We start from the raw sequence: 21,527 nt of genomic DNA, 5'->3' as shown, positions 1-21,527 counted from the left end.
CGATTTCATCCCTCCTGAACAAGTAAGTCTGGCTGACCTCTTATTCTCTCCATTATCCTTTATCCTCCAAAAATAGAAATCTAGAGAAGAAAATAAGAACATCCCAGCCTAATACGTTCATTTTCTCCTCCCGATGTTTCGAGTTCGCTCTAGGGAGGAGTCACTGCCGTTAACAGGGAGGGGAAAGCGGCAGGATAATTTTCCGAGTCCGGCTGAAGCCGCAGGTGTTGGAGGCATCGGCCGGAGCCCGGCTCGGGCAGCCCAGCCGCCACCTGGTGACTGAAAACTCACACTGCGCTATTCCCTCAGCATTTACTCCTCCGTCACTTATTCCAGAGCTGCGTGGAAGAAACCTGACAATGTATCCCAAGGAGTAAGCAGCTCCGATCCTCTAGAGTTCAAACATACAAAACTGATACATTTAATAAACCCAAGCCTTAGATTGCCGAGAGTGGTTGGAGGGGGGTGGCTGGGTTGAATCGAAATTCAGGTACTCATTCAAGAGCTTCCTCGTATCTGTGCCTCTACTGACTTTTCCCAGGAAGGAAGCAGCAAAATTATCACATTCTAAAGATCCATTACCCTTCCTTTTGCTTGTCCCCTGCAGTCCCAGCTGGCACCACTGTCCTGAACTGTCACACAGACTTGCTCTGAAACAGGTGACTTTAGTAAAAAGATTTGCAATCTGAATGCTAGAAAAGAGATTTCTATAGCATGGATTATGGTGGTACTACTAAAAAAGTGCTCTCAGTCAATATTTTAATGAGGTGTAACAAAATGTTTAGGACCATAATTTTTAGAAGGCAATAGATATTAACAAACAGAAGACTGCTTGAAAAATGTTTATGCTTAAAATACGACTACTGCACATATTCTTTTCAACTTTTATGCTCTAGTCAATGTATTATAATTGAGCTCTACTGAATTACTTTTCTAGTGGATAAATACTGTACACGCTGTACTGTGAAGAGACATCATGTAATGTATACTAATTAAGCCATTATATCTGTAGAGAAGATAGTATCTGAAATATCAAATTAGCAGGAATTAAACATCTCAGAGGATTAATGAAATGTTATGGAGCCATTCACTTCCAGGTCAACAGGTTCAATTTCAGCTTAGTTTAATAGTTATAATGAATTTATGTGCTGGAGATAACAATTCTCTGCATATGTCCATAAATCAGGGTAAGAGCCCCTAGCTCGTACCAAGAGCAGCAGGCTTGAAGCAGCACAGGCAGAAGGAAGGAATATTCAGCGAGGCCTGGGTTTGGCACACAGCCTGGGGCTTCAGGAGATCAAAGAGCACGTTTAGAGCACATTTCCTGCATGGCTGCAATGTGTGTAGGCAGCAGGAGCGACACCAGAGACACTCAGTCAGTTCTCTTTACAGACCTGCCAACAATTGTCAGCCCCAGCAATAAAGTTATCACAGGAACAACATCTAGCCCCATCTCTTCTTTGACTCAAAGTCTCTTCTGCCTATCCTGATTTCTCTCTCAGCAGCTCTTGCTCTTTCCAGCACAGACACCTGCAGCTCTAGGAAAAGGTGGAGCTGGGGCTTGGAAAAGGAGAAATTGTACCCAACTTTTACAAGGCTTTATCTTATCTTTATTTACAATAAATATACAAAACAATCCCTGGTTTTGTTGTGGAAACACAAATTTCAGATTGAATTTATTTGAGATTAAATAACCAGCATGTCAAGAGATGCAGGCATCAGCTCCTTAGTGATGATGGGCAGGGAGCAAACAACAACCAGTTTATGCGTAAGAGAAAGTAGCTAAGAAATAACCTTATCAAGAACAAATAACTGTAACCTAGCAGAGTATGAACAAAGAGGCACTTCTAAACTCTGCAGACAAACATTGAATGGAGACAAACTTATAAATGCAGAGATCATCCAAAGCCCATCACTTCAATTTGTTATGAGGACTCTGGTTTGGTCACACACAAACATTTTAAGCTAAGGAATGGCTCAAAGTTCCTGCTCCAGATTTTTTTTCTGGAGTTTCTGTAGAGCTTGGCTAAAATCTTCATCTTACTGACTCAAATATCTCCAACAGAACTGCTAGAAGGATCATCTATGCAGGTATTATGGAAAAACTGTATTTATGATGTACTTCGGGTGATTTAGAAATGCCAGTTCTTAACATCAGTCCTTCATGTGAGTGTTTAACTCACAATCTGCAATATGGACAGGAAACCTCATGAAAAAACCCTGTACTGCTGACAGAAAAGTTATCCTGTCACCTCTACCATCCCCACACTTTGAGGTCATGCTGCTTCCCTTTCAAATGCTCCCAAGATCTGGAGAAAAAAAGAACTTCACCAGTGAGTATCTGGATGGTTGTAAAATAGCTTACACAAAGATTACAGGGAAAGCAGTTGTTCCACCAAGGGTATTGAGATACAAACATACCAGGAAAACAAAACAAAACAAAACAAAAAGCTCTGGCAGCCTACATAATATAAGGAAAAAGCATCAAGCTTGCAGAATTTTTCTCTTTTAGAGACTATAAACAGAACTGAAGAACACAGAGCATTCTAACAGCTGTTTGCTTTGCTTTCCTGGCACTTCTGTATTTCAGGTTTCAAGGAAAAAAAAAACATGAAAAAAACAAACCTAACCAAAACAAAAGAGTAAACTTGATAAACCAAAAGGTAAAAGGAGCCATTTTTATTGCAGGACTGCCTTGAATGCACTTCTGCTCACGAAATCTCTCAGTATTTCCACTACAGTAAATGCATTAAGAGTGAAATTTGTACCATGTATTTACTCTTCCAGCAGAAGGCTGTGAAGTGCAGCACAAAGTACAGGAGGTGACAATCCAGAAGAATTTTTACTGGTCTATCTTAGCTTTTTCCACTTGAGCCACTATTCTCCCTCTTACATACTGTGTTTCCTAAGCACTGAATTCCTTCAACAGAATTTCTAGATCTGCTCTTCCTGTCCCATAGTGAGTGGCAATTGCAAGGGAAAGTTTCTACAGATAATCAGAAGCTTGCAACCACAGTACTTTCCTAAGAGATATAGTTTGAAATTGTATTTTAATTATTAAAATTATAATAATATCGTTTATATATTAATATATTTATATTATTATATATGTCCACACGAAATTATTATATGTTCTTTAACTTTAAAAGTTAAATATTTACTATGGAAGGCAACATTTTTTGCAATTTTTCTGTTCAAGAAAGAAAAAAATTAGATGCTTTAGCAATATCAGCAGATCCACAATAAAGTATTCAGTAAGAATTTAAGAAAAAAGTGCCCTCCAAGAGGCAGATGAACATAAGGCATTTTCTGTGTTGGACACAAGCAAAGTAGAAATGAGAAACCCTTTCCAAAGCACTTGAGAAAAGTATTAGGGATGAATTAAAATGTAAATTAAAGCCTGAAATTTTCAGCATCTCACCTCATATGTAAAACTATGCATTTGAAACAATTTAAACAGTATTTAGATATATAGTGTTCTAGTGTAGAGGCCTAACTCTTGTGTTGTGTGTGCACTTTATATTTGTGTGTATATGTTTGTAAAAAGAGGGGTGTATTTTATCAGATGAGTATAGTTGGAAAAAATACATAATCCCCTTGTCAGTCTAATTTGCAATTTGGCAATTGCCCCTCCCTTGAAACCTTTTCTCTCACATCACCATGATCATGGTTACAAGACTATTTACTTACAAATTTTAAAGAAGCTCCCTTGGTGAACTTGAAAATTGCATCTCCCACCTTCAACTGCAGTCACTTAAAATAGACAACAGAAATACGAAATTTGTGTAGTTTCATACTTCATCCTGAATGCTATGAAAACTCTTGTTTGTTCTCCTTAGTACTACCAGACACAAGCATCCAGTTGCATGTCAAGCAGCAGCCCTGGATAACAAAACAAGCTGTGACACTGGAGGAGAGAGGCAGCAGCGTTGGGGTTTTGGTGCTGCAGGATAAACTCAGAGGTCCACAGGGAAATCTAAATGGTGTATTTTTCTGTTTCCCTTCAGGTGACAATGTCCAAATGCTGCAACACATCACTGAGCATCTGTTACAAAAACTCCTGTCACCAAGAATAAAAATGGATGGATGAATAATGGTCAGGCTGGACCTTCTGCCTCCTGCCAGCAGGATTGAGCAGAGATTTAAAAACAGCTTGTAAGCAATATGCAGCCAATCTAGACCTATATTATCAGACCTAGAATCATTAGCATTACACAGATATCAACTTACCTCTGAATAGAGACAAGGGACTCACTGGTGTTTCTCAAAGGACCCAGCTTCATTGACTGAAGCCATTGAAAGCATTACTTGTTTCACAGTCTGTTTTTCCAACTAAAGTCACTGACAGCACTGAATAGGTTATCTTTTCCTTCTTAAAAGCTTGCATTCTGATTTAATTGAAGAAATATGATTAAGTCTACCCTTCTCCATATAGAAAAAGAATGTTTCAAAATAGGATAACCTGTAAATATTTCAGATGTTTTCTTCAAGTAAGACATTACCATTCATGAAAGGGATGTTTTTTTTGATCAAATGAGTAACAAAAAGCATAAAAGCAAATACATCTTAACAGATGAAGGAACAGGATTTCCCTTTTTTATTTTCGTTCACTGCCACCTCTTTCTACATCTTCCTGCAAGATCAACATTTCAGTATTTCCATCAACTGCAAAGCAAGGACAATTCAAACATGTGCAAACAGAGATTAACATGCTGGTACAGTGGGTCACCCATCCTGAAAGGCAGAGCTTTACCTACATTGTCCATATTTGTCTCCAGGGTATAAAAAGTGTAGCTTCAAGGGGAGGGAGGGATGCTCAGCTTTAGATGCCAGTTTCCTGACAAGAAGTCACTTTCATGATAAAGTCATCTGCAAAAGCTTGCAGTCAAAAAACCTTGTATTTGTGTCCTATGTAATATACTCCACATCAGCAATCATTTATATCCAAATGGATATATCCAACTCAAGTGTTGTGGCAGCAAGGCTGCCCTCTGATGAGGCACCCTGATAATTTAAAAAAGACAAAAGGCATCTTTGTAAAGCATTTGGTGCTACCACGATTCTTTCAGTGCTTCTTCCAGAAGGAAGACTCCCCTGAAAATTATTTCACTCTATTTTTTAAACTGAACTTGGTGCAATCCTTTCAGGTTACTTTGAAGAAAAATGGTAAATCAATCCACATTCTAAAATGCCTCAGAAAGAAGCAAAATCCCAGCAGTAAATCCACCTAATTAAGTGAGGGTGTATCTAGCCCACAGCTATTATCGCTTCTCAGCTTAATATTTTTAAACACCCTGTATGTGGAGCAGGCAGTAAGCTCTTCTCATTATTTCTCAAATGAAGCTGAGTAGATCTAACCCAAATTATGACAAGATAAACCAGACAACTTAAGTGATGAAAACTGTACTTTTCCCTCTGCTATAGGGACGCTTCTGGCTCATCTGTCCTCTGATCAAGGTGAGCCTGATAAAGCTGAAAATTACACTGTGTGACTGGATTGTATGAGATTATCTTTCCCCTGAGAAGTGATTTATTTTAGTAACTCTTAATGAATAAGAAACTTTCTGCTCCAACACGCTGCTCTTCTTGTGTGGGCATGGTTCCTTATTGCTTTGAGTGAGAGATCACATAAAAGAAATGGAGAATGTGAGTGGCTACATCTTCTTCATGGTTCAAAGACATTTTTGTGTTATAAGATAGACCTTCAGGGACCACCAGTTCCATAAAAAGTGAAAATTATTGTCATCAGTTCGTGGGTTTAACTGCAAAAGTCACTGGCATATCTTCCACTTTTTGAGTGTGAGGAAAGTCCAGCTTTGGTTTTGAGGGATCTTGCTTGGTAGAATTTGGGGGTCCTCGACCTTTAGATGATTCCAGGAGATGCTGCATGTTAAGTCTGAAAATAAGGCGAGGATCTGGTCCAGAAAGAGATGGGCAATTGCATCTCTCTCTTATTTTAAGAGCCTGTGAACACATAAGAAATCAAATAGGAAAAACAAGAAAGGTTTCAGTCAGTGACTTTGGCTTTCCAGTCAGGTTTGCATTTGCACACTGGTTAGTGTAATAATGAGCCTGAATTGTTACTGAACAACCTCTCAACAGAAGTCAAGAATTCCTGTGACAAAATGTAGCAATATGGTAAAACAATGGGAAAAACAAGAGTGAAATTATTTCTTCACACCATGATCTCTAAGGATGGATACTCTAAAAGATACAACATAATTACACAGGAAGGTCTCCAATGTTTGTCCACATCAGTACCTTTTTATTTACATTCACATATAAACTAAACTTTTTGTAGTGCTTTCAGGGTACTTTGAAGAAAAATGTTGAATCAATCCATATTCTAAAATGCCTCTGAAAGAAGAAAAATCCCAGCAGGGAATCCACTTAATTATGTAGGGGTGTATCCAGCCCACAGCCCACACTGCACTCAGCTTCATATATTTATTTATATTTACATTCAAATGTAAATGATAATGACTGCATCAAGGAAAAAAAAAAAAGGCTCTGAACAATTTACTTCCTCAGACATGTTCTATTATTGAAGTAACAATACACAGACATCTGACTCAAAAAAGGAGGGAAAATCTCCAATAACATAATGGACTTTTAACTGTTTGGCACAGAGATCCAGAATCATCAGTTTAGTTAAACTCCTGTCACACAAGTGATCTCATCTCCAAGAAGCATTTGGAGTATTCCAAGTTTCCAAGTATTACGAGAAAATAATGTCACAAGAAAATAATTTTCTCTAGAATGTAACAATTTTTCTGGGTAAAAAGATCAGCAGTAAGAGACTTTAAGTTAGTCCTGCCCACTGAGTAAGTGCCATTGCTTGCATTTTGCAAGTAAGAAAGTAGGGGCACAAAGGAGCCAGAGAATCTCCCAGAGAACCAAAATTCATTAGCACAAGCACATTCCCCCAGATCATCCTGTCTGCCTGGCAATCTAAGAAAGGAATGGCAGCGGATGAATCTCACATCTCAAAGGCTCTGTGGAGAAATTGATACCAACCTGTTCAAAGTCAGCTGTTTTAAAGGATGCTTAAGTTGTGTTCATTGCCACAAAGCTGATCTTACCTTAATTAGACCACACAAACTGGCAGCTCCTGTGTTTGGCACACAACAACTGATCAGTGCTTTTTAAGCAGCTGTACACAGAACTACTGGGATCCATGGAACCTCCTATAACTCATCTAAACCAATTAAGAAAAGTAGATCCTATGTATCATATAGCAAAATTATTACATGTAGAACTCTAGAGGGTTCTACATCTCCACTGGGAACTACGTTTTTGAGATCTGCAAAATGAAACACCAAAACAAGTCTGGTGGTTACCATTAATCAATGGTCACTGTGGGATAGTCACATTTGTTCAATATTGTCCTGGCCTCAATTAACAGCATAAACCATAGACAGATTTACATCCAACTCTCTTTTTAATCCTTTCATAGAGAAACCAGTTCAAAAGTGCATTTTATTCTACTTCACAATTATGGATTTCTGAAAAGCAATGGCCAGAGTTGTAGCCAGGTGCCTCCTGGCCAGTATTTGGGACTGTCAGCAGAAAACACATGCTGATTAACTTGTTCTAGATGGATTCAGGAGAAGGAAGAAAGTAACACAGTTTTCATAGCAGTCCTAGCATTGCATTATAGACAGGACAGAAATTTTTAATCTGCTTTATATCCACTAGCTTTGTCTGAAATATCAAATCAAATATTCCAGTACAGCTCTGCATAAGCATTTACCCATCATTTTGAATACTGAATATCACTGTGGAAGAATATCACTTTGATATTCTTCCACAGGAGGCACTGGAAACATCTTACTACAGCAGATTTTAAAATAGAAGAGCAGAGCTTCTTAACTAGATTTTTTTTTATAAGTAGGTTCCAAAACATATTTCTCGTCTAACTTTACTACAATGAACCAGTAGAGTTTGCTGTAAATGGCTAGAAATAAACAGAATTGAAAGTTAACAAATTGTTTTGGAAATAGACACATTTGGAAAATATAACAAGAGTTACTCCAGTTGTTTCTTGCTGAAATGTAAAATTCAAATTACTGGATACACAAGTCTGGATTAGATATGCAAATATTGTTCCTGCCTGAGTTTCTTAAAATATGACTAAAGCTTTCACAGCTTATTTTTCTACAGCATGATCATCCATGTAGTCACCAAATGTAACTGTACTGCTGAACACTTCTGCTTCAGTGACCAATCCATTTCTAAACTGGCATTTATGATAAACAAAGAGTTTTCTCTTGTTGTCTTCTAGACCATAAGCTACTGCAAGATTGCATTAATGTCAAGCAGTGTTATTCAAGGCAAATGGGAATATAAAGATTTAGGCTGTATCCTGGAAAAGGCAACATAATCCTCTTTTAAACTAATTTAGCAAATTTGTATCTCTGGGTTTTCCTGGCTATAGAGTGCTTGACCTATTTCCATGGTTTCACTGAAGTCCCAACAGCAAAGATAAAAACCAGTACTTCAGGTGAAAATTTTTACTCTGTGGCTATCTGAGTTTTTGCTAGACATAAAGCTGTGCAAGGGGGTAGAAGGCAGCTGATCAAGATCATCACCTCACATGCCACTGAAAAACTCCAGCTATGGAAAGAAAAGCCATGTTAACTTGTCACCTCCCTGCTCAGGACAGCTGTGACTACACATTCCAGTGAGGGCAGCCACCTGCCTTCTTGCTGGTTCAGGAGATCCCAAAAAAATCATCCAAACTCGTGCTTGTAAGTTACAAAGCTGAAGCTGGTTTTTTTATTAATACAATCATAGTTACCTCCTGCAATGTTTGGGAGCAGGGAAGGCAGGAGAATTAGGCAGGTCTCCCTCATCCTATCACCTCCATGTAAAGCTACCAGCAAAGACAAATAGAGAAATAAGTAATTTTTAGTTACCAATATTAATCCTTCACACTGTCACAGACACCAGACTACCTGCTGGTCTCAAGCCTTACAGTCTTAAATGAAATAGCAGTAAAAAGATGATTAAAGGAATTGATAGACTTTACTGGATAGAGAAGAAAAGCAGCTTAAATATAATGTTAATACTTCCAACCTTCCACTGATGTTGGCATAGGAAAGAAAAACTGTGACAAAATATTTAATAACTTTATAGGGAGGATAGAAATGCAGGTCAGTGTTTTTTATTCTTGTTTCCACCTTGATAGGGATTAATTAACATATTCTAGTACTGGAATTATCTGAAGTAATGTTCACACCATAAGCAAAGGGCAAATATACCAACCCACTTTTGAAAAGGAAGGAAAATAAACATATCTCCCATATCAAAAGGCAGCAGAGGAAAAAGTATTAACTACACAAAAATTAATAAAAAATAAGTAGCCAATGTGGATTTGACAAAAACATGTGCTTCCAAAGTAAATGAACTTTTTTTTGACAAGTTAACTGACCTAACAAACAACACAAGCAGTGCAATTGATAAATCCCAACTTATTTGTCTCTAAATTATCTCACCATGGCATTTCCACAAGAAAGTGGAAACTGGACTTACAGTGAATCAAAAATGGAATCTGAGCCAACAACATGATGCTAAAAAAGCAAATGTCACATCAAGATGAATTTTTGTATCACAGGCAAGGCTCAGGAGATAACCTTCTGCTTTATTCAGTTTAGCTGAGGCTTCCACTGATGTACAGTGCTGCATTTGAACAGCACACTTGGAAACAGAAACTGCCCCAAGTCAGAGAACATGAAAATGAACCATTCCTGGAGCTTCTCTCTAGCACTACACTCCCACAGTCTCCCTGTCTCCAGAAAAATGTTCATCTTCACCCATATAGAAAATTATTTTAAGATTTCATTTTCTGAAAATAAAATGCATCTCTCCAGCCTCCATGCAGGAATTCTAAGAGATTTCAGTTTCCTATTTAGGAGTATGTTCTATTTTCCTGGTTTTCTATCCTAACACCTCCCTTTCTGAGGGGAAAATACTTTCAAAACACAACAAATCTTTGTTTTATTTCATTTCCAGGACAGCACCATTTTTTAACTGCTTATAGCTCTCTTGTTTACTGATTCCTCAGCATGGCTGTAGCTTCCATCTTGCTCAGAAAACCAGATGTAACATCTTTAACACTCATTTGATTTGCTCTCAGTCTTTTAATGACTTGAAAGGGATCCCTGTGATAGTTCCCCTTTAATTTACACTTCCTGAGACTGTTCAGTCACCTCATTGAGATGTGACATTTCATTACCTGAAGAAAAATTCTCACTTTATATGATTGCATCTTATTGTGAGCCTGCTTAAAAGTCTGTAGAGAAAGATTAGAGAAGTTCAAAATCTTGTCCCTCTTTGTCCCAGCTATAGTAGCTGGTCTAATAAGAGATGTATTGTCCTGAAAAACATTTCAGCTCCAAAACCAGCAGCACACGACACCCAATAATAGTCATGATGGATCTGGCACTGAGTCTTAAAAAGTACCAGTTTCTTCACAGAGAAGTACTAGAGATAAAAAGGTCTTTTTTGATAACCTGGCTTCTCTCCTGGGCTCTGAGTATCTAATGGCAATTAATATAAATAAATGGTATTAATAGAACAATGGTATGAATAAAAAATTAATGGTATTAATGGTAAACATTCTGTTCTAAAAAGCTCAAAGAATGTGAACAATGAAATAAAAAGGGGCTGATACTGAGCAACAACAAAATCTTGGGATTCCCTTTCCATGCCTGAAATGCAGCCTGAAGGCAGCAGCTCCCACAAGAAGGGGAGTCAATACTTCAGACAAGAATCCTTCTCTACGCATTTTCTTTCATCTTTATTCCAGTTTTGTAGTGCCAACCTCACTTATCTGGTGAACTTGCTAAAAACAGGAAGCCTTCAGCTCCTGTTTTCTCATCCTACTCCAAAGAATGTTTAAGGTAAAAGGCAAATAAAAACAACTCCCCTCAATTATCTTTTGGAAGATCTTCCCAGCCTTCACTGCTCTTGGAAGTTGAGAGTAGCTGTAAAAAGGTGAGGGCTGATCACTTGCTAAACTATGAGAGATGAGACAGAAATAACAGTTCTACACAGTTGCTCAGTTATTTAACTTATTTGCTCAGGCTTGGGGTAGAACATAAGAAGTAATTTATTTCATTACCTCTTTATAAGCCAGTCAACAACTCTATGAAAATAAATGATTCTGAACCCTTTATGTTCAATCTAGCTAAAACTGAGGCTCCACAACAAAAATAATTTTCTATTCAGCTGCTCAAATGTGTTTGAAAATCCATCAAAAACATTCTCCCAGCCTGCTTTTGCAAAGTACAAACTTCGTGTATATTAATTTGAAATACCCAGTCTAGCCACTCTCCAGCCTCCTATGCCTAATGCTGACTTTGATTTATGCCATCATTTAGAATATTTACTGTATTCATTCTCAAAGGATTCATGAAACTTTTTTTTCTCCTTTGAAGTCAGCAAACACCTCAGCATTTTAGTGCTCCCTCTGCCAATAAATCTTCAAGTGTCTTTACAGTTTGGAACTGAGAAAGACTTAAAGTGACAGAGAGTTAAAAAAAAAAAAAGAGAATAGTTGGTGATAAAAAAGAGCATTTCCAAACACAGTTCAGCTTGCTGAAAAACAGTGTCTCAGTGGAATGCTTTAACACTCTATTTTATTTTTTTTGTTTGCTACAAAAGCAAGAGAAGCCAAGAAAATTTAGGGATCCAACTCAAAAACTGCCTTTCCAGAATGGCAAAAAAAAATAGAAAGAGTGGATGAGACCTGTGATACTCAAAAGGTTGTTCAAAATAAAAAAAAATTACACTTTGATCAGAAATCAGAAAAAAAACCCAAACCACTTGGAATATAATTACATTTTATCTGTGCTATCTTACTTTTCCCTCATTTAATAAAACCTTCAAGGTTGAAAGCTTTGCAATGGAGAATTTCTGTAAGGATAAAGAGAAAGGTAAGCATGGTGCTATGAGAATAAACTGTGAATCAATAGCAAAGCAGCTGATTAATCAATTAATACCAAACCACTTCTGGCAAGTTTCCTAAGAGGGAAAGCCACTCCCTGAGCCCTGCTCACCTCTGGGATGAGGCGGTCCAGGTGCTCAGCTCTGTTTTCATGGGAAGGGTGTGTGGAGAGCCACTCTGGCAGCTTAGGCTGCCCCTGGATGGTTTCTGCCAATTCCATCTGCTGCCAAAAGACGCTGCTGGCTCTGACATCCACACAGGCCTGAGAACAGGAGGGAAATGGAAACACCTCTGCATATTTAAAGTAATAAATGCACAGTCTAACTGATATTGAATTACAGAAGACAGTTTAAATTTTAAGTTTCTAATGACTGTTTAGATGGTCCTTATATCTGACAGTAAAAAGCTGTTCCAAAATATCTAAAAGTGATAAAAAAACTCATGCAGACACTGGATCTATTCCTTTTAACACCTGTGCCTTAAAAAAATTGAGAAAATTCAAGAGGAAGAAAAGGTTTACAATTTCAGGCATGTACTTGTTCTTTAAAAAAAACTCAGCTGCAAATTCAAGATATACTTACTATAACAAATTAATAATCTCCACAGTTTTAGGCAAAGTTACAGGAAGAAGTGGAGAATCAAAAATACAAGGTGATTAATAGTTCATACTTAAATATACCTAAACAGTAACTGGAAATGCTTTCAGTAATTGATTACACAGCCTTTCATGGGTGATCTGTGGAATCCGTGACACAATAAAACAGTAATTCTGTAGAATTCCTGACTCTCTTAAAGAACTACAGAAAGTCATAGAATAGTAACTACTAGAATTGCTTTTGTATATCACCACAGACTTCTCTATTTTTACATTTAAGTATAGAAGAAAAATAAACAAGATTTCTTACACTGACCTTTATTTGGTAAGAAAAAAAGAGGGACAAGTAATCAGAAGATAAGAAAATTATTTCTTTCCATTCCGTCATCCAGGAATAGATATGGTGCTTTATCCTTTGAATTAATTTATTTAAATTATTATCATAAAAAGGTTATCTGCACAAGCAGAGAAATGCTCATATGTCACTTCACTTATTTCTTTCTGATATGGCCCTACTTTTTTGGTATTAGAAAGCAGTGAGCACAAACACAGCAATTACATTTTTTAATGGATTGTATTATTCTTGACAACTTCAAATTACAAATGCAATTTTAATCTCACAATCAAAGTTAATTTTAAAAACCCTTCCTTAAAGAATCATTAATAAGTATTAAAAGGAAATTTTGCTAATGAAATATTAACACTAGATGGTGCTGCTCTCACTGATATCTCACACATAAGTCTATGGCATTTAGCCAGAAATCAAAGAGTTGGTTCAGTTCCTTTAACATAGAATTCAACTCCCCGGGGGGAAAAAAAAAAGTCATTGAAAAAAATGAACTATGAAAAAATGCTGAATAGCTTATGACCAAATTTTTGCCTTACTTTAGCAAAGCTGTTTTGTTGTTATGGCTGTATTTTACAGAAATCTTTAAATATTTACATATAATTAAATCCTACTTATGGAAGATCCCTACTTATAGTTCTCCTCTTTACAAATACATGGGGTTTTCTTCTAATAGCAACAAACTACACAGAAAGGAGACTGTGCAGATAATGCACAACTTTACATACTTCAATGTTATTACACATTGACTTTGTCTTTCCATAAAAAATATTTTATTTCCCACCACTTCATAAAACTACATATCTTCAAAAACTTACAGTTTACCTCCATATGAAGAAGGAAACTCCCTCTGATTGTAACAGAAACTGAAAAATGTCTGGTACTTATTTTTTCGCTAATTTTATTTTTATTGCTAATAAAACCAATCAGTTGTAGTTACCTTTGCAGCAAACTGAAGTCCCACTTTATCAGCTTCAGCCTCCAGGGTTCTGCTGTAGGGTCTATCAAACATGTACTGCAAAGAAACACATCAGAGCTCTGTTCCTGGGTCTGGAGTGTGTACAGAGATGGAGCCTCATAGCTGCCTTTTCACCTTCTCATAAGAAGTGGGGTTTATCTATCATGCTCACATTGCATGTGATTAGTATTACTTTTCTTAATGCAGTCTCTAATTCCATTATGTGTAACTCATTGATCCTGTATTCAGTTGAAATTAATTCAAGTTAGTTATATTTTCACGGACACTATCAGCAGCCAATCCCATTTTGCAGCAACTGAGAGCTAAATACCAACTTTTTACCAGAATATTTTCACTTCTCTCTTCTATTGACATCAAGATTTTCTTGTAGCAACTGTATATAAAAAAATCCAGTGGCTCCCTAAACTTTTATGATGCCTTTAAGCGTGGTATCATCTACTTCATATGGCAAACTGCCCACGGTAAGGAACGTAGCCATAAATATTTGCATGCAGAAATCACTCCTTTGCCATGACTGTCCCTAACACAAGCTGCAAATTGCCCTTGAGAAATCAAACTAGAAGACATAAAGCTGACCAAACTCCTCTCCCATTTTTCTAGAGCATTAACACACCCTAAGAGGCAGTGGTGGTTTTCTCAAATGTAATTCATGTAGATTTGGGCAGCCTTACCCTAGTCTCCCATGTTATAGCAAATGCAAATCAGGACTTGTTTAAACAGCCTGCTCCTGAAGAGATAAGGAACCTGTCACAACATCCTGGTTTAATCATCCATTAGGAAATGTGAACTGAACAATGGCAAATGTGCAAGGTTAGAGAAGAGAGAAAGGTCCATCAGCTCAAAAAGGTTCTATCAGCTCTTTATCTGGCTATAGAAATTTGTCCTCCTTAGAAGTTTCGGGGAAAAAACACCAAAAAATCAAACAACAAACCAGTTTGAAATGAAGAGCACCAAGGAAGTGCTCCATTCCCTTGAGTACATAAAGGTAACTCTAACTTTTTGCTGCTTTCCCAAGTCAAAAAGAGAAGCCAACCAAAGCTGGCTTTAAAAGACAAACATGCTGGTTTAGAAGTAAGCAGAGATGAGGTCACTTTCTAAATTCTTAGTTTCCATACAGACGTTAAACATTGCAATTATAAGTATATTTTTTAAATCCTCTGATGATAAAGTAATTCCTTGAAGTGGAATACATGTTTTTATTGCCCTGAAAAGTGTTCCAGGTCTGTTGGTACACATATATTCACTAAACAGCAAAGAAACTCCTGGCTAGTCTGTCATATATTCCTGAAGCACCATTTCCTAGTTAGCCATATAAACTATTTGATTAATTATTAAACATTTTTTAGACAGAGATGAAATTTGTAACCTACAAAAAAGCCCTGAGGTATCTAAGCATACAGTGGTATTCATCAGCTACTGAAAAATGGAATTGTTTAAAAAATCTTTTGTGAATATGCTAGTGAAAAATTAGAACTTCAAACTCTGATCTAAAATCCTTGTCAGAAATTGGACATAAAAAAAGATGAATCTGATTTTTCAGTTTAATTATCAGAGCTGCCTGTACATATTGAAGAAAAGGGAGTTCCAGGGACGTTGATTGCCCAAAATCACCAGGTTCCACAAGAAATACAAATCCTATGGTGTGAGGTGGACAAGAAAGGAATATGAAGTACTGCATCTGTATATACTGGTGTGTGGGGCATGAGTAAAACTCAGAGTCATGCTTGGTCTTATTCCAAGAATAATTCCTAGGCTTTAGTTCCCATATAAATAACTGCTGCTCTATAACAAAGGCAATATTCTTTAGTCCAGAAATACATGCTTAAGGAACAATCCCAAATAAATGTAATAAGAAAAGTCAACAATTTATTAAGGAAAGAAAATCCATTATCTTTGGGGGAAAGGCAGAACTGGTGCTCACATGCCCAAAGGCCTAAAAAGAATCACTGGGAAACACTTAAGAGTCAATAATAAAAAATACACAATAGTCACCAGGTCAGAAAGTCAAGCCTCTAAGGACATAAGAGAAAAACAAATATTGAAACAGAAGCAAGTACCACAGCATGGTTTAAATAACCCTTTCACAGAATGGGATGCTAAAGCTTTGAAAAGCAAAATACAGTTATGGAAGAAGAGGACGAGAAACATCCTGAGAAAATGTGCAGAAAGGTTCACTTTCATGTAAGCACAACAGACAAATACTGAAGGAGGAAAACACACACTGCACTCCTGGGTGACTACAAAAACTAAGTTTCCTATTCAGCTTCTTTTGTCTATGGGATTAAAGTTTTGCAAGTATTTATCACTCCAACATTACTGGAGTTTGATCAGCCTTGTAAGCCAGGACAGTATCCCATAGATAGTGTTTCCTTTGCACAGGACTCAGAGCTTAAACCCAGATTTCCTTTCCAACCTAAAGCACAACTCCATCCCATGATGCCAAAGTACCCATTCTCTGTGGAGAGGAGAAGAGATGCTGACAGGGAGTTGAATTTTGCTGTCTAAATTATGAGTAGTCTCAAGATTCATTCACACTTTGTTTTTGCCAAATTCAGCTCTTCAAAATGCTGGCTAGAATTCATCAATGTATTGGTTTCTTAGCTACTTGTGCAAATATCCAAGCCCTTAAGAGATAATTTATGTTCAGAATCCACACATCTACCCATTAGCATAAGAACTACCAAAACAGATTGGTTATGTTTAATTTCATGTTTTTGAGGAACTAGGGGAAATCTCAGGAAAAGCATCAAGTCAAAGAAACCAAAGAGATCTTTCACTTCAATTCAGATTCCAGTTTTATGTTCTAAGCAAATTTCTATTTAAAAATATACTTTTAAAAAAATGGATCAATAATTGTCCAAAGAGTGAATTAAACTGCTGAAGTCAACTGGCACCGGAAAGCCTCTGAATTTTACTTTGCTGAAATATTTTCTGGCTGAAAAGATTATTTTAGTAACTTGTACTATAGCATGGTTTATATAAGGGTGTTTAGATTCTCAATTTTTTAATCTTGGAAACCATTCTTACCACTAACAATATATTTAAAGAATTCCATATATTTTATTTGATTTAGGAAGAATTTAACAACTACTATAAAAACATGCCATTTTACTATATACAGCTTTAAAGAGCAGGTTACCTTTCTCAAAGACAATCACCTGTCTTAATTGGCAAGCATGTTCCTGCAGTCTGTGCAACTAAATCCAGTCATTTAGGGAAGCTTAAAGTTCTTCAACATGACAAATGAAAATCAGCATCAACTAAAGCAGAATCAGATTTATAAAAACGTATTTCATAACAGACTCAAATATTAATTTTTGTTACATTTCTCCTCTTGCCTTTCTCCCTAGATTGACTATTTAGTGTAGCAAAAGATTAACATTATCTTTCCAAGGAAATGAGGAAGGACAATAGAAAACATCAGTCTTACCTCCTGCAACTTGCTCTGAATCCACTGGCCAACAACTGCCAAACTATCACGAGGACAGATTGCCCAAATCATAGTGAGAAAGATGAGTGAGAGAAAATCCAAGAAGTGAACCAGGCTGGCTTTCTCTGCCTGTAAACAGAAATTGTCCAATTTTCATTCCTTACTGTCTGACATTTCTTCAGAACATTAACAGAATTTGGAAACACTTTAAAAGTCACTGATTTTTTTTTTTTTCCTTGGAGCCACAGGAAGAGGGCAAGCACAACATTCCCTGCTTGTATCAAAACAAACAAATAAACAAAAAATCCAGTTGGATACAAGGTATTTTCAGGCCAGAATTCGCATAAGCTGCATACAGCAGGAACAAATACATTCTGCCTATCAAACTCTCTGAGAGATTCAAAGGTTGAGGTAGGATGGAGGCAACAAACAGAAAAAGTTCTTCAGTGAAATGCCAGGAAACACCTCAGTGTGAATAAAAAAATCTACAAAACACCTCAAAGACTGCTCTTTACATTAATTTGAGAAAACACATCACTGAAACAGGATCACTAATGGCATAAGGGGACAGTACACAGAATGTATTTATCTTTTATTTCCTGCTGCTTTCCTTTAAATTTAGAATCCAAGAGGTTATTCTGTTTTCCAGAGCTGTATTTGACATTGGTCAGAGCATTTACAAACAGGATCATGCAATACTTCTCTCTGTGCCAGCTGGGTGACACAGATTCCATACAAACAAAATAAGTTCTTCTTTACTATCAGAAATATTTTTTAGAATTTTAAAGGGTTGGTTGGCTGAACTGAGCCCAAGAAATCATTATGTGAACCACAATGTGTTGCTCACCCAAAATCATGCAAGAACCACGCTCTGGGTATTCTAGAATTTGACATTCTAAAACTGTGTGCTCCAATAATAACAAGTAATAACCAAGTATTGTAAGATACACTTCTGCAGGTATTAACAATTATAAAAGTAACAGAGCTGCTGAGTACCTCCAGTTCTTTGTGTCTGTGCTATAAGAGAAGGATCTGAAGACCAAGCTCTAAATGACTCTTGAAAGTGAGTCATAATTTACCTGAACAACTGTGAATAAAGCCCTGGCAGCCTTTGTGTTAACAGGTCTTCTGACAGTTATTAAGTGCTACGCAAATAATAAGGATCTACTGTAGCAGGCTACTCATTTCAGACTCAATTTTGCATTAATTAGATAGAGTCACACTGAAAACTTGGTTGGTAATGATAGGGAAAATCATAACTAGAGTAATTAGAATTAATAATTTAAAAATATCAGACAGCTTTCTTTGAAGACTTACTGCATGTTCCAGCACAGCATGAGCTATTTCATGTCCTAAAATAAATGACAGCTGATGAATATCAGAAACTGCATCCAGTAACCCAGTAAAAACAAACACTTGACCATTCTGTAAACAAAGAGAATAAAAATTAAGTGGGAGATATATCAAGTGCTATTTCAATATTTTTTTTGTGTGTGGTGTACAACTTACTGGAAGCACAAAAGCATTTACACCTGGTTCATCCACCACGTGGATAACCCACTGGAGAGCTGAGACTTGGGGGATGTCCTTGTTGCTTTCAGACAAATGCCCAACAACTCTCTCCACAACCTGGTAGCGTGCATCTGTCTCAGGTAACATCTGACTTTTGAATTGCTCCATCCACTGAAAAAAAATTCATTGGTCCTAATTTTTAAGGTGGACAAAATATATACAAAACATGTAATTTGAAAATATCCTGTTCTATTCTTATCTCATGTCTCTGACAGACAGGAGTATGGATACATTTGGATATGGCTTATCACGTTTAACTTTACAACAGGAAATCACAGAATTCAAAATTACAGGGATTAGTTCAATGGACAAGAAATAGTTAAGAATATTTGCTGCATGCATGTTATATGCTTTTTAACCATTATGTGTTTCTCCTGGAAAGGGAATTCTAAAAAAGGATGGGGATAGAAAAGGTAACATGAAGGGATTCTGCAGGGTTCTGAGCATAAAGTTTAGAACTCATCAAGGAGTCTACAAGGTCTGTTTTCCCATTTCATTAACAGGACTATCTCATCACTATAAAAGCAACAATTTTTGAGTACTTTCAATTTCTTGTCTAAAATCTTACCATATCATATTCCATCTGCGACAGCTCCCTAAAATGCTCTTTGCCAAACACCAACAGTCGAGCACGCCCAGTGATGGGTGTCTCCTCCAAGTGGGTAAAATAAAACATGACGAATACAACTCCCAAGCTGCTGACACCCAGCAGGATCTTCCATTTGTTTTTTCTTGCACTTGCTTTGAAGAGTTCCCGTTTATTAGGAGGAAGTGCCTTCCACCAATTTCTTATGCTCCTGTAAGATAAAAACAGTGTTAATTTAGGATATATTTGAAAAGGAATTTGTTACTGTATTCTCTATTACAGCCTCATCTCATGTAGGAGCTTATGGGGGGGGTTACACTTTAATTGGCTTCCATTCCACTGCATTTCTCCCCTCCCACAGGAAAAGAAGGAATGCCCCTGAGTGTCTTAGTTCACCTCCCTCTACCACATGTAAATAAGAAGGAAAAGAGCAAAAAATACATCTAACACCTCTGATAATGGAAAAGAAACCACCTCTTGTTGAGCAAACTGTCAATGAAACAACACTACAAACACACCTGCCATCACTCCCCACACTCACACTTTGCATGGTAGGTCTTGCACTGAGAGGAAAGTAACACAGTATTTTACCTGCCAAGAATGATGGCAAATAATTTCTGAGCTGGCTTCACAATAATCCAGAAAAGAGGAACTGGTGCAGCCTGAAGTGATGGTGATGCGTGAAAAGACCTGTTGATCTGAATGTTCCAAGCAGGAAAGTGACATAGGGGCTGCTGATCAGATCTCTCCTGACTGATGAGGAGGGATGGGATCTTCTCCCCCAGTGGCTGAGAAGAGTGGGAGAAAAACCTTCCCAAACTGTGGTTTGCATTCCTGCACACTTCCTGTCCACTGGTATGTGGGACATCCAAAAGACATCTCAGTCCTTTACCAACCAAGTTTCTGTAGGAGTCAGGGTTTCCAGTCAAAAAACAGTTTATAGTATTTCCACTCAAATCCAACCTTTGGCATCTATTTCTGTCACCCTGACTTTGGCACCGTCCTGTGTAAGATCTAGAGAGATTATCGTGCTTCCCCTGCTTGCACCAAGAAGCCAAATGAGACAAAATGCAGTTTCTGCCTGACAGCTTTAGACCACGGATGATATTCATAACTTCTTTGGTTGGTTACCCTGAAAAAAAAAAAAGAAAAAAAAAAAACCTGCAGACTGGTATTAAAACAAGAAACTCTGCTTTGTTATCATTTTCCCCTGAACGGATATTATGTATTAGTTTGCCAACACCTGCATTGCACAATAAAAGGTCACAGTCACAACTGCATCCGGTTCCAGTTCTAAGATATCCATCTGCTTCCGACTGTGAAAGATATCGGTATCTTGCATCACTGAAAATACAACAAGGTGTGATTTATTTTTCTCGTTTCACTTTTATCACCAGCAGATCAGAGTGACTGCAGGTGTCCCTTGTGGGTCATCACCTTTCCGCGCGGGGCTCCTGCCCCCCAGTGCCATTCCTATACATGAGGAAAAACAGATCTGCGAGCACATTGCTCGTCCTTCACCTTGTTCCTTGGCCTAGAAACAAACCAAGTCTGCGCCAGCCGGGAGCGTTTGTCACGGACGTGGGAATGCCTTGGCACGGAACAGACCCAGACCCTCCGGCCCGAGGGGTCCCGCCGCCGTCACTTTCACCCTCAGGCTGCAACCGCGGCCTCTGCTCCTCCCCGAGCCCCCCACCCTCGGGTGTAACCGCGATTATCGCGACATGGGCTGAGCGAGGAGCCGCGAGAGGGGGATGAGTGAGGCAGTCACTCTGAGGCGGGTAATGGCGGGCGGGGAGGCGGGGGGCAGCTCCGGCCGCGCGTCCCGGCAGCCGCGAACCACCTCCTCCACCGCGGTTCCCTACTCACCACCGCGGGAGGCGGCGGCGGAGGGGCCGGGCCGCGGAGCCGGGGTCGGTACGGAGCCGGGGTGCAGAGCGGGAGGCGGGCCGGGCGCCGCCGGGGTGCCGCGTCCCTTCCCTCAGGCGGGGCCGCTCCCGCCGCCGCCGCTCCCCTCAGGCGGCGGCCGCCATTTTGTGGCGGCGCGGGGCGCGGGGCCCGTTCCCCTC

At 38.3% G+C, this 21,527-nt stretch overlaps 1 protein-coding gene across 2 annotated transcripts; it reads right to left on the bottom strand.

The window, feature by feature from the left end:
• Window positions 1-4,564: 4,564 nt before the first annotated feature.
• On the bottom strand, window positions 4,565-21,496 carry OMA1 (OMA1 zinc metallopeptidase). 2 transcript variants are annotated; one of them, XM_021542229.4, is made up of 9 exons: window positions 21,328-21,493; window positions 20,050-20,590; window positions 19,441-19,669; window positions 18,810-18,983; window positions 18,618-18,725; window positions 17,301-17,429; window positions 13,832-13,906; window positions 12,063-12,212; window positions 4,565-5,964 (listed from the first exon to the last, which is right to left on the bottom strand). In XM_021542229.4, exons 2-9 carry the CDS (start codon window positions 20,568-20,570, stop codon window positions 5,746-5,748), a joined length of 1,605 nt encoding a protein of 534 aa, XP_021397904.2. In that variant the 5' UTR covers window positions 20,571-20,590; window positions 21,328-21,493; the 3' UTR covers window positions 4,565-5,745. The 2 variants fall into 2 exon arrangements, with proteins under 2 accessions (XP_021397904.2, XP_085442286.1); XM_085586160.1 differs by lacking the exons at window positions 12,063-12,212; window positions 13,832-13,906 and having other exon boundaries at window positions 21,328-21,496.
• Window positions 21,497-21,527: the final 31 nt, after the last annotated feature.

This window comes from Lonchura striata, chromosome 8, assembly GCF_050655825.1.
Source record: "Lonchura striata isolate lonStrDom1 chromosome 8, ASM5065582v1, whole genome shotgun sequence".
NCBI lineage: Eukaryota > Metazoa > Chordata > Aves > Passeriformes > Estrildidae > Lonchura > Lonchura striata.
The sequence above is the reverse complement of the archived record's forward strand: the minus strand, read 5'-3'. Positions and strand labels throughout refer to the sequence as shown.

Bases quoted from the DNA above. Each gene is read 5' to 3' on its own strand.
- OMA1 (XM_021542229.4), bottom strand. From the start codon at position 20,570: ATGAATATCATCCGTGGTCTAAAGCTGTCAGGCAGAAACTGCATTTTG. The intron at 17,430-18,617 runs GTAAGTCTTCAA...TTCTGTTTACAG, and splicing joins ATGCTGTGCTGGAACATGCA to GCAGAGAAAGCCAGCCTGGT. The intron at 5,965-12,062 runs GTGAGCAGGGCT...ATGTGTTCACAG, and splicing joins TGGACCGCCTCATCCCAGAG to GCTCTTAAAATAAGAGAGAG.